This window comes from Eumetopias jubatus, unplaced genomic scaffold (assembly GCF_037043125.1).
Source record: "Eumetopias jubatus isolate StellerSeaLion01/CBP00866 unplaced genomic scaffold, mEumJub1_p1.0 scaffold_8, whole genome shotgun sequence".
In the NCBI taxonomy this organism is placed as follows: Eukaryota; Metazoa; Chordata; class Mammalia; order Carnivora; family Otariidae; genus Eumetopias; species Eumetopias jubatus.
This window is the reverse complement of record NW_028274814.1, coordinates 55513550-55527371: the sequence shown is the minus strand read 5'-3', so window position 1 is coordinate 55527371 and position 13822 is coordinate 55513550. Positions and strand designations below refer to the sequence as shown.

The 13822-nt window shown below is 35.9% G+C and overlaps 1 protein-coding gene across 3 annotated transcripts in view; it reads right to left on the bottom strand.

Annotated features, from left to right (window-relative positions):
* Window positions 1-13822, bottom strand: part of PLEKHA5 (pleckstrin homology domain containing A5) — a 238983-nt gene that overhangs the window by 20175 nt on the left and 204986 nt on the right. For 2 of the 3 annotated variants that reach the window (XM_028119753.2, XM_088025565.1), the window contains exons 21-25: window positions 11214-11315; window positions 7734-7845; window positions 6602-6648; window positions 5636-5824; window positions 4671-4788 (exon numbers count right to left, since the gene is read on the bottom strand). In XM_028119753.2, the coding sequence (XP_027975554.2) occupies window positions 4671-4788; window positions 5636-5824; window positions 6602-6648; window positions 7734-7845; window positions 11214-11315 (568 nt within the window). The remainder of the gene's footprint in view (window positions 1-4670; window positions 4789-5635; window positions 5825-6601; window positions 6649-7733; window positions 7846-11213; window positions 11316-13822) is intronic. The other variant, XM_088025566.1, reaches the window with a different exon arrangement.

Here is a 13822-nt window from a genome sequence, read left to right as displayed (position 1 = left end):
CAACTACTGGATCATGAGGGGAAAATTTGAGAGATAAGTGATACCATAAAGCAAAACAATATTAGAATAATTGGGATCCCAGAAGAAGAGAGGGAGAGAGAGAGAGAGAGAGAGAGTCAGAAGGTACACTGGAGCAAATTATAGCGGAAAACTTCTCTAATCTAGGGAAGGAAACAGGCATTCAAGTCTAGGAGACACAGAGGACAGCCCCTCAAAATGAATAAAAATAGGTCAACATTGTGGAATATAACAGTGAAACTTGCAAATCTCAGAAACAAAGAGAAAATCCTGAAAGCAGCTAGGGACAAGAGGTCTGTAATCTATAAGGGTAGAAACATTAGACTGGCAGCAGACCTATCCACAAAGACCTAGCAGGCCAGAAAGGACTGGCATGATATATTCAGGGTGCTAAATGATAAAAATATGCAGCCAAGAATACTTTATCGAGCTAGGATGTCATTCAAAATAGAAGGAGAGATAAAAAGTTTCCAGGACAAACAGAAACTAAAAGAATTTGTGATCACTAAACCATACCTGCAAGAAATACTAAAGGGGATCCTTTAAGCAAAAAGAGAGGCCAAAAGTAACACAGACCAGAAAGGAACAGAGACAATATACAGAAACAGTGACTTTACAGGTAAAACAATAGCACTAGATTCATATCTTTCACTAGTTACTCTGAATGTAAATGGGTTAAATGCTCCAATCAAAAGACACAGGGTATCAGATTAGACAAAAAAAGCAAGACACATTTATATGCTGTCTGCAAGAGACTCATTTTAGACCCAAAGACACCTCCAGATTGAAAGTGAGGGAGTGGAAAACCATTTATCAGGCTAAAGGGTATCAAAAGAAAGCTGGGGGGCAATCCTTATATAGACAAATTAGATTTTAAACCAAAGACTGTAATGAGGAAGGACACTATATCATAATTAAAGGGTCTATCCAATGAGAAGATCTAACAATTGTAAATATTTATGCCCCTAACATGGGATCAGCCAAATATATAAGCCAATTAATAACAAAATCTAAGAAACACATCTATAATAATACAATGATAGTAGGAGATTTTAACACTCCCCTCACTGCAATGGACAGATCATCTAAGCAGAAGATCAACAAGGAAACAAGGGCTTTGAATGACACAATGGACCAAATGGACTTCACAGATACATTCTGAGCATTCCATCCTAAATCAACAGAGTACATATTCTTCTTGAGTGCACATGGAACATTATCCAGAATAGATCACATACTAGGTCACAAATCAGGTCTCAACTGGTACCAAAAAACTGGAATTACTCCCTGCATATTTTCAGATCACAATGCTTCGAAACTGGAAGTCAATCACAAGAAGAAATTTGGAAAGAACTCAAATACATGGAGGCTAAAAAGCATCCTACTAAAGAATGAATGGGTCAGTCGGGAAATTAAAGAAGAATTTAAAAAATTCATGGAAACAAATTAAAATGAATACACAACTGTTCAAAATCTTTGGGATGCAGCAAAGGTGGTCCTAAGAGGGAAGTATATAGCAATACAAGCCTTTCTCAAGAAACAAGAAAGGTCTCAAATACACAACCTAAAGGAACTGGAGAAAGAACAGCAAATAAAGCCTAAATCCAGCAGAAAAGAATAAAGATTAGAGCAGAAATCAATGAAATAGAAACCAAAAGAAAAGTAGACAGATTAACAAAACTAGAAGCTGGTTCTTTGAAAAAATTAATAAGACTGAAAAATTCCTGGCCAGACTTATTAAAAAGAAAAGAGAAAGGACCTAAATTTTTATTTAAGAGGAGAGATCAGGGGCGCCTGGGTGGGTTGGTTGGTTGGGCACCTCCCTTTGGCTCGGGTCGTGATCTTAGGGTCCTGGGATCCAGCCCCACATCTGGCTCCCTGCTCGGTGGGGAGACTGCTTCTCCCTCTGCCTGCCGCTCCCCCTGCTCGTTCTCTCTCTCCACCCTCCTCTTCTCTGTCAAATAAATAGATAAAATCTTAAAAAAAAAAAAGAGAGATCACAACCAACACCAAAGAAATACAATTATAAGAACATATTATGAGCAATTATATGCTAAAAAATTAGGCAATCTGGAAGAAATGGATGTATTCCTAGAAAGTTATAAACTACCAAAACTGAAACAGAAAGAAATAAAAAAGCTGAACAGACCCATAACCAGCAAGGAAGTTGAAGCAGTCATCAAAAATCTCCCAGTAAACAAGAGTCCAGGGCCAGATGGCTTCCCAGGGGAATTCTACCAAACATTTAAAGAAATATTAATACTTATTCTTCTAAAGCTGTTTCAAAATATAGAAATGGAAGGAAAACTTCCAAATTCATTTTATGAGGCCAGCATTACCTTGATCCCAAAACCAAAGACCCAACCAAAAAGGAGAATTAAAGACCAATATCCCTGATGAACATGGATGTCAAAATTCTCACCAAGATACTAGCCAATAGGATCCAACAGTACATTAAAAGGATGATTCACCATGACCAAGTGGGATTTATTCCTGGGCTTCAAGGATGGATCAATATCCGCAAATCAATCAATGTGATACACTACATTAATAAAAGGACCAGAACCATATGAACCTCTCAATAGATGTAGAAAAAGCATCTGACAAAATACAGCATCGTTTCTTGAATAAAACTCTTTACAGTGGAGGATAGAGGGAACATACTTCAGTATCATAAAAGCCATACACGAAAAGCCCACAGTGAATGGCATTTTGAGAGCTTTTCCCTAAGGTCAGGAAGACGACAGGGATGTCTACTTTCACCACTGTTGTTCAAATAGTACTAGAAGTCATAGCCTCAGCAATCAGACAACAAAAAGAAATAAAAGGTATCCGAATCAGCAAAGAAGTCAAACTTTTACTCTTAGCAGATGACATGGTAACTCTATGTGGAAAACCCAAAAGGCTCCACCCCAAAATTGTTAGAACTCATACAGGAATTCAGCAACGTGGCAGGATATAAAATCAATGCACAAAAATACATTTCTAGTTGCATTTCTATACAGTAACAATGAGACAGAAGAAAGAGAACTTAAGGAATCGATTCCATTTACAATTGTACCCATACCTAGGAATAGACCCAACCAAAGAGGAAAAGGATCTGTACTCTAATAACTACAGAGCACTTATGAAAGGAATTGAGGAAGACACAAAGAAATGGAAAAACATTCCATGCTCATGGATTGGAAGAACAAATATTGTTGAAATATCTACGCTACCTACTGCACTTTATTTTTAAAGATTTTATTTATTTGAGAGAGAGAGAATGAGAGAGAGCACATGAGTGGGGGGGAGGGTCAGAGGGAGAAGCAAACTCCCTGCCAAGCAGGGAGCCCGATGCGGGACCCGATCCAGGGACTCCAGGATCATGACCTGAGCTGATGGCAGTCGCTTCACCAAATGAGCCACCCAGGCGCCCCCCTACCGCACTTTATAAGTTCAATGAAATCCCTATCAAAATATCATCCACTTTTTTTCCACAGAGCTGGAACAAATAATCCTCAAATTTGTATGGAACCAGAAAAGACCCCAAATAGCCAGAGGAATGTTGAAAAAGAAAACCAGAGTTGGTTGCATCACAATTCTGGACTTCAAGCTCTCTTACAAAATTGTAATCATCAAGACAGTATGGTACTGGCACAAAAAGAGATACACTGAACAATGGGACAGAATAGAGAACCCAGAAATGGACCCTCAATGAGGGCACGTGATGTAATGAGCACTGGGTATTACGTAAGACTGATGAATCACTGACTTCTACCTCTGGAGCTAATAATACATGATATGTTAATTGAATTTAAAACAAACAAACCACAATCCAATCAAGGTTGAATCACTGCACTGTATCTGGCCTTTTCTATCTTTTTATTCTTGACTACTGCCCCCTCTATCCTTTTTCTTTACAACCCTGAAGAATGATCAGTATTTAAAAAAAAAAAAATCAGGGGTGCCGGGCTGGCTCAGAAGGAAGAGTGTGCAAATCTTGATCTCAGGGTTGAACTCACAATCTCCTATCTCCACGTTGTGTGTAGAGATTACTAAATACTAAAAATAATTAAACTTTAAAAAGTCAGAGTACACCCAGTAAGAGTACTACGTCATGGAATTTGTTTATTTACGTGTTTTTTTGGTTAAGTAAACCCTACGCCTAATGTGGAGGTCCAACTCATGACCCCAAGATTAAGAGTCACATGTTCTACTGAATGAGCCAGCAGGGTACCCCTCAGCCCTTGATCTTTTATGTACAATTTTCAAACAGAAGAAAATCAAAATCTCCCTACCCCAAAATCTCAGAAAATGGAAAGCTTTTCAAAAGTTTAGAATGTACTTATTTCTCAGTAAAACCTAACCTGGACTGATATGAAGCTTTTTAGTCTTTATCCCTCTTTGGGTGAATATTCCAGAAATATTAAGTTATTTCAGAAGGGGATGTGGCCTCATGCCTAGCTGAGATGACATGTAATGCATGGTTTATGGGTCATGTTACCTTCCTAATATGTGAAACTTCTGATTTCAGAAGCTCATCAGATTCCAAAGGTTTCAGATAAGGGATTGTGGACTTGTATATATACATACTGGGCCAACATGTAAACTGATTTTATTGTTAAAATGTCTGAAAAACACAGGAGATAAAACATATCCCAAATGCTGACCTTTAACGGAAGTTTCCATTTCTGAAACAGGTTCTGATTTTTCTTCTCCATTAGATTCATCAACTTCTGCCACTGTTGTTAACTCTGGTTCACTCTTGTAGAGTCTATAATCTGGACCCTTGAAAGGAAGACATGTAATTTCAAAAAAAAAAAAAAAAAATTGGCACAAGTTTCTTTTATAATGTTTACCTCTAAAGCCTCAAATCAAACCCCGAAAACTGAAAGCTTCAGTCAGCTATCTTGGGTACAGGCACAATTGATATATATATATATATATTACAAATAACATAGGAAAAAATCTGAAATATTTTTAACCAGTAAAAGTTCTGGTTTTCAAATTAAGAATATTCTTATTAGGGACAAAGTCATTAGAACATTTTTATCACAGTACATCTGAGGTCTGAAAATAATTATATCATACTAATTCAATTAGCCCTATTCCTTACCTCCTTAATTCTCTTCTAGCTTACCGCATTTTACATTTATTTGTTTAATCCCAAACCTCTTATTTCCAGCTTCCATGGGTAACATCTCTCCTTGGCAATGTCCACATCCTCTAATAGTTTTCCTAGATGAAACTGCCTATATCCCAACCCTTTGATCATTCCTAGCAACAATCTTTTTTCATTCTCACTTCTTTCTGATCCAAAGATATTTTACCTCTAATATCCTGAAATGGTATATTTAAAATATGACTTCTTAGGCAAACGCAAAGTAACCATTTTACAAAAACATTTATTAAAAATATGAAATCATGAAGTATTAAAATTGTAAAAATACAAAAAAATGAGAATGGTAAAACCGAAACAGGAAAAGCACAAATGATAACTACATATAAACAAACAGAAAAACACTGGCTAAAAGTGGGGTTATAATTAACAAAAAGTTTGAGTGTAAAATAAACTTTCAAAAAATGAGAGGGCAGGTACATGATTGATTATTCTGTGGCTGCTGAAGCCACTTACACAGTGAGATCCATTTCTTGGATATCCTTGAACTTGATGACTCTTCTTTTCTTCAGGCAGATGGACTGGGCCCCTGCTATAACAGAGCAAGGAGCTGCTATCACTGGGCAGAGGGGGGATTATGGGAGGCTGCTCTGTAAAGTCATAGGACCGAGGAAGTGGAGGACGAGGTGGGACTACTTCCTCTTCCTAAAGATTGTAGAATAGTCACCTTATTTAGATAAGCATATTGAATTAAGTATATCTAAATTCTTTGCAATGGTAAGTTAACTTAAATTCACTTTAAGATAATTAAAGGGACACTGCCAAGCCAAAAGTCTCATATTGAAAAGTAAATAAAAAATGCAAAGTGTGATAGCCAGTAACTGGGTCTTAAACATTTTTTTTTTCCTGTAACATATGGGTTATTAGCGTTCATCTGAAGCTTAACATCAAAACAGATGTATGAAACTACTGTTATTTCACTTTTAAAAACAGAAGAAAATAATTAATTTAAAAATCTTTTTTTTGGTAATCTTAAGAGACAAAATAAAGAAACATTTTTTTGATTGGTTTTAATACAAAATTCAAGACCACAGATGGTTTCAATCAGGTTGACAGTATCTCTTTGTAGTTGTAATTTCTCTATGGTATGCATGACACACAGCCAACTTATCTATCAACCATCCTACAAATTTTACCAAGAATAAGAAACAATGATAAATATTCAGATTACTTGTATTAGAAAAAGTATGACAATGTTAAAGCTCTAACATAGATGAAAAGTAGTGATTCAATTTTTTTTTTTGCATTAAGGGAAGAAAAATCACATCTGTTAGAAGTATCAAATTACTAATCAGTGAAATTTCAAGATTAAAACAGTAACTTAAATATATTTAGGAAACATTTTTGTTATGAAGAGAAAACAAATTCTAATTCATGTGTTACACATTTAAAATAATTTAGAGATAGATAATCCAAACTTACCTCATTTTTGTACTTAACTGTTGAGAAAGGCTTTGACCCTGCCATACCTAAAAAAAAAAATGTAACTACTTACACTAAACATATTCTTTAAATCTACATAAAAAGGAATCATTTCATCTCATTTATTTTGTTTTATTTTTAAAGATTTTATTTTTAAGTAATCTCTACACCCAAAGTGGGGCTTGAACTCACAACGCTGAGGTTAAGAGTCGCATGGTCTACTGATTGTGCCAGCTAGGCACCCCCATTTCACTTATTTTAAATGAAGCCTTCAGTTTCTAATCCCTTGTTTATTAATGTTTCCAGAATCTGAAAGCAACTGCATTTAAAAACACAAATTAAAATATCTAGTTTAAACAAGAGTATAGGGAAATGGGTTTTTTGAAGCACTACTGATGTAAATATAATTCAGTACAATTATTTAGGAGGGCAATCTGGCTGTGCCTTTCAAAATGAAAGATGTGTGCTCATTTCCAACTCCTTGTAATCCCTAGCCTTCGCGTTTAGCTATGTATACAATAACACACACACACACAACATGGTTTATGACAGAAAAAAAACAAACCCCATACCTGGAAACAACCTATATGTCCAACAACAGAAATGGATAATTATAGTTCATCTATACAATGGATTCTTACAGTTATTATTGCACTGTAGTATTAAGGAGGAAAAACCAAATTGTTGAAAAATAAGTATACTATGATTCCATTCTTTGTTGTGGGGAAAAAAAAATCATAAAAGCAAAACATTATGCAGGTGTACAATTATACACAAAAAACAGTAATTTATTTTTGCTGTGGGTGAGGCTGGCAGAACTTCTGCTTTTTACTTTATAAACTTATGTACTTCAATGTTACAAGAGTGCTTGTTTTCTGATGTCAAAAATCCATTCAAATAACAAAAGAAATCCAATTCTATGCGTCATCCTGTTTACTTATTTATTTATTTAAAAAGTTTATTTATTTATTGTAGAGTAATCTCTACACCCAACACAGGGCTAACACGGGGCTCAAACTCACGACCCTGAGATCAAGAGTTGCAAGCTCTTCTGCCTGAGTCAGCCAGGCACCCTGTGTCATTCCACCGAGATATAAGATTATGGTCAATTACTGCAGAAAAGCTGATTTACCTGTTTCTGTAGTGCCTCTTTGCTGTTTGTGTTTACTCAGTCCTTCCATGACATCCTGAATTCTCCAAAGTTCTTTCTGAATCTGTGCACGCTGAATTCCTGCTGATTCAGTCTTTCACGAAAAAGAGCCCACACAGAAGGGGAAAAAAAAAAGTTGTAAATCCCACTAATTATATATTTAAAAAAATGAGAATTGCAGTGGATTAAGTTTTGAGAATATTTAACATGCTCTATGTGACTCTCCCAATTTTTCAACTTCTGTGGCCTTTGATGAAGCAGAGAAAGAAAAAATTCAATTTCTCAGACTTAAGTGTACTATTTCACATCTCTTCAATAAGCTCTGGCTTGCATTATTGCTGATCACAAGGAACTAAAAAATGGAAAACAAAAAGAAAACAGAAGAAAATAGAAACTCACAAACTCAAATTAAAAAAAATATTTTTAAGGGAGAAGAAAAAAGAAATGGGAAGTATACTAATTTCCTAAGTTCTAGAAATTCTAGAAAATGAGATCATATTGGTTTTCAGTAAGATTCTAATAGAACTCTATGACTTATTGATACTTTGGATAACAAGAAATATCATTTTTTGGAATGTAAATTTATTTATTTATTTATTTAAAGATTTTATTTATTTATTTGACAGAGAGCGAGATAGCGAGAGGGAACATGAGCAAGGGGAGTGTGGAGAGGGAGAAGCAGGCTTCCAGCTGAGCAGGGAGCCTGATGTGGGGCTCGATTCCAGGACCCTGAGATCACAACCTGAGCCAAAGGCAGATGCTTAATGACTGAGCCACCCAGGCACCCCAGGAATGTAAATTATTTTTTAAAAAAAAGGGCAGTGAAGTACAAAACTGTCACATTAACCAGAAAAAAAATATAGCTAAAAAGTCCTCTGAGGGGTGAAAATATGCTTTTAAAGTCTATAAACATAAAGACTATGTGCTATGCTGCTTCAAAAGGGCACTACATAACCTTAGTTACCCAGTTTTCCAAGCCATAGGGCTAGAAATATCAAAATAAAAGGAAGTATTCACACAAGACCCAAACACAAGGATAACCCAGGGATGTGAATACTGATAGAGACTTCTAGGGAGGGAATTTCAATTATAAAAATCAGATATGTGCACATGGATATAGGATACATATTATTTTTGCAATAATTAAAAAAATGTATGTAGTTTTACCTTTCTGAAAGGTGTACAATGAAAATCTCATTTTTGTATTATTTTGCATTTCTCTAATTATGGTGACTCTGAACAATATTTAAACACTTGTTAGCAATCTGAGTTTTACTTTCTATAGATTGACAAGTCACGTTCTCTCCATTTTTCTAATGTATCGCTTCTCCAAATCAAAAAGAAATTTCCTTGAAGATCAAAATAGTCACTCTTGTTGAATTTTAGTGGTTAACACTTTTTGCCAGTATGCCATCTTTTAAGTTTGTTTATGTTGCCTTCATTGTTTGCTTATTTAATTATTATTATTATTTTTAAAGTAAGCTCTACACTCAATGTGGGTCTTGAACTCACAACCTCTAGATGAAGAGTCGCCTGCTCTCCTGACTGAGTCAGCCAGGTGCCCCGTTTACTTATTTATTTAATAAACACTATACAGTATGTTTTATGTGCCTGATACTATTTTAAGTGCTTCAAAAATATCAACATATTTAGTCATTATAATAATCTGATAGAGGGAGGCACTATAATTTTTATTTTATAGTTGTGAATACTGAAGTGCAGAGTCATTATGTAACTGGTCTATGTGCGATGTTATAGCTCATAGAGTGAGCCTTTTAGTTCTTTATTTTTTCAAAACAAAACAATATTGTGGTCTTCATTATACCTTTAAATATTAGTACTATTTTGATAATTTTTTCACAGAATTCTGGAGGAAATCTGATTAGAATAGAATTTGAGTTTATATGAAGAATTTTCATTGAGAGAATGTTAAATTAGGCCATCCATGAACATGGTATACCAATTCCACTTTTCTATTTATTTAAATCTTATGTCCTATAATATAGACATTACATTTTCATGATGAACATTTTTTGTTAAGTTAAATCAGGTAAACTGCTGTGGCCTGAAAGCTAAAAATGAATTTTCACATCTTAAGGGGTTATAAAAAAAAACAAAACTGTGCAAGATTATGTGACTGAGTATATACATCTGCAACATCTAAAATATTTTAATATCTGGTCTTTTACAGAAAAAGTTTGTTGACCCCTGGGTTATTTCTTAGATATTTCAGGTTTTTTTTTTTTTTTTTTCCTACTGTAGTTAGTATTGACCTCAGTGTTCAATATAGAATTCACAACCACACATGTGGGTACTTAAATTTAGATAACTAAAATGAAATACAATTAAAAATTTAGTTTCTCGTCACACTGGCAACATTTCAAGCCCAAAAATAGCATGTAGCTAGTGGCTACTATACTGGACAGCCCAGATGGAGGACGGTTGGTTTTCTAAGAGTCAACTTTACTAACCTTTATTCCTTATATTGACTTGTCTGTTGAGTCCATAAGGTTTCCAAGGCAGATGGCTAAATTTATCGTCACAAGCATGAAGTGACTTTTACTATTTTCTCGAACATATATTGTCTTCCCTTTCTCAGAGCAACACTTTAAGACAGGTAATACTGTTTCTATTTTACAGACAAGAAAATTAACACCTGGAACTTAATTCCAGATGTGACTTTACAAAACTGGATTCTTTATGCTAAGCATTGCTGCATCTTTCCCTATCCAATAACATATCAAAAGTCAATAGGCCAAAATAGTTTGATAAAAAAGAGGCATTTTATATAGAATGCATTAGGATAAATTATTTTTTTATTTTTAAGTAATCTCTATACCCAACATGGAGCTCGAATTCACAACCCCAAGATCAAGAGTTGTACACTGTACTGACTGAGGCAGCCAGGTGCTCTGGATGAGAATAAATTTTATGAAAAGGTAAGTTATCCTTTATTTGATAAGTCCATTTAAATTCAACACTTCAGTATTACCTTTAACACAGTTAGGCAGGAGCAAAAACATCACAGGGATCACACCATGTGCCCAACAGAAAAAAGAACTTTTAAACAATGAGAAATGGGCTACTTCGTGGGATAGTAAGATTCCTATCATTGAAAGTATTTAAACCTATGTCTTAGGTGGCCAATAATGTAAAAACTATTAAGGGCATGCATAAATCTTTTTTTTTTTTTTTTTAAGATTTTATTTATTTGACAGAGAGAGCGAGAGCAGAAACACAAGTAGGGGGAGTGGGAGGGGGAGAAGCAGGCTTCCCGCGGAGCAGGGAGCCCGATGCGGGGCTCTATCCCAGGACCCTGGGATCATGACCTGAGCCAAAGGCAGACGTTTAACGACTGAGCCACCCAGGCACGCCATGGGCATGCACAAATCTAACGATGTGGGTTGTACAGTACCAGTCAAAACCAGTTGAGACAATGCAGAAAAAAATTCACTTCTGTACCTGAACTTCACCAAGGCAATCTAGCTGTTCTTGCATCTGGTTCCTGGTAACAGTTACATCGTATTCTAACTTGTCATATTCTCTCCATGCTCGTTCCAGTTCCTAAAAATCAAAGAGCATTAATTACTTTAATGGGGAAAAATGTGCTTTTATATTGTTATCACTGCAACTACAAGCTTTCTAGGCTTTAGAAAATTGTGTAGTTAATACTGGGCAAAATAAAAACTTCTGTAATTCATTTTCCTTTCCTTATAATTCATTTTTCCTTTCCTTTCCTGTTTAAAGCATTATCTTACCTACCCTGGTTAAAATTTCTCCAAAATAAAAAATACTAAATAGGTTCTATTTTAGCATGTTGGATTTTCAATAACACCAGAAGCCTGAGATATCTTTACTTGTAATAAATTTACAGTAATGTAATAAACCTATTTCAGCTAAATAAATCAGTGAATCCTGCTTATAGAGACTCAATATAGACGCTACTCACCTATTTTTTTCTCCTTTGGAAATAAAATCACCCCCAACCCTAAAATCACAGAGAAAATTTTCACATTGGTCTTTAACCACCTGTCATCTACTGAATATGGAATGATTCTACAAATGGTCAAAAATACACTGTCACTTCACTGTTTCAGGATGCTATTCTATGGGAGTGCAGGTACTCTTCTATAGGTTGTAATTACTCTTCAGAGAGTTCAGAGTGGTATGAAGTCAACAAATTGATAAAGTAAGGCAAGGATTTTGATCAGTTTTATTACTAGTATATAGTGTGGTGTTGGCACATGTAACACAAACAACAAAAATATAGGGAGCACTGTTGTAAAATGAATTAGTAACTCTTGTCTAGGAATCTTCCACAACCAGAGATTTCATCCCCTGAACTGTGCTGAATGAAGCCCGCCCTGGGAAACGTCAGTTTAACAACACTAATAGTCTTGGGATAAGGAAAGAAGGTATGGTGTATGGAGGAAAGGTTATTTAAAATAATCTAAACAGTTTTTTTTTTTAATTGAAGAATAGTTAACACAATGTTACATAATAATCTTAACAGTTTGTTCCTAACGGTTCTCTTTTAAAGTTATTTTACTTCTGGGGCACCTGGGTGGCTCAGTCGGTTAAGTATCTGCCTAAGCATCTGCGTTTGGCTCAGGTCATGATCTCAGGTTCCTGGGATCAAGCCCCAAGTTGGGCTCGCTGCTCACTGGAGAGTCTGCTTCTCCTTCTCCCTGCCGCTCCCCCTGCTTGGGCTCTCTCTCTCTCAAATACATAAAATCTTTAAAAAAAGTTATTTTACTTTGTATATTGTATAACTAGCTTAAAATTACTTGAAAAAACGCAGGCAATGAGGGGAGCCTGGGTGGCTCAGTCGTTAAGCGTCTGCCTTCGGCTCAGGCCATGATCCCAGGGTCCTGGGATCCAGCCCCACATTGCGCTCCCTGCTCGGTGGGAAGCCTGCTTTCTCCCTCTTCCACTCCCCCTGCTTGTGTTCCCGCTCTCACTCTCTCTGTCAAATAAATAAAATCTTAAAAAAAAAAAAAAACTCAGGCAATAAAAAATTATTCAAGGTACATACTTTTAAAAATTAAAATGAGTGTTAGAGTTTGGCCATTTGGGATAATTGTTTTTTGAATCTAAGATATCTCCTTAAGCAGGTTTTACAGTGAATTTTATTTTTTAAAAAGTAGAGATAAACTACTGGAGATTTTTTTTTTATCATCTCTATATTATATAGATAACTTAGGGAGTCTATTTAACTGATTTCACAAGAATAAAATTTTTAAAAGGCAAAGTGATAAAGGACTAAAGGTTTTTACCTCTTCAATATGGTGTAAATATTAGTCTTCTTACTTGGTTCCAGCAAACTTTTACCTGAATGAATAAGGGTACTGATCTCCTTATTTATTTATCTCCAGATTCCATGGTGGCTCAGCAATTAAGATGGCATTGCCAGGGGTGCCTGGGTGGCTCAGTTGGTTAAGATGGCATTGCCAGGTTAACACCTAACCTCTCTTGGAGAAAAGACAGGTGTGGGGTCGGTTCAAAGACTATAGAGGCATCCAAATGTAAGAACTTTTTTTTTTTTAAGATTTATTTATTTATTTGACAGAGAGAGAGATAGCGAGAGCAGGAACACAAGCAGGGGGCAGTGGGAGAGGGAGAAGCAGGCTTCCCGCAGAGCACGAAGCCCGATGCGGGGCTCGATCCCAGGACCCTGAGACCATGACCCGAGCCGAAGGCAGAGGCTTAACGACTGAGCCACCCCGGTGCCTCTGTAAGAACATTTTAGGAAGGTAAGAATCCTTGCCTTTCTAATCCTAGAAGTACAGGAAACATTAACTCTAGAGCTAGAAATTATTTTAAGGGTGAAGAAACACAATACACTTTCAAGTTTTCTAGCCTGGAAAGTTCTGCCGTCACTGCACTATAACATTTGGCTTGAGACCCGTAATCCTGATGGGGTTAGCTGTTTCTGCCTTTATCTCTGGGCTCCTCAAACATGATTATGGGTGGGCAGGACACAAATCAACAGAGGACAGCAAGAAAAGTGGCAGCACTGGCATAACATCAGTTTCTTCCAATACCTGGCTGAGCATTTCATTAACAAATTC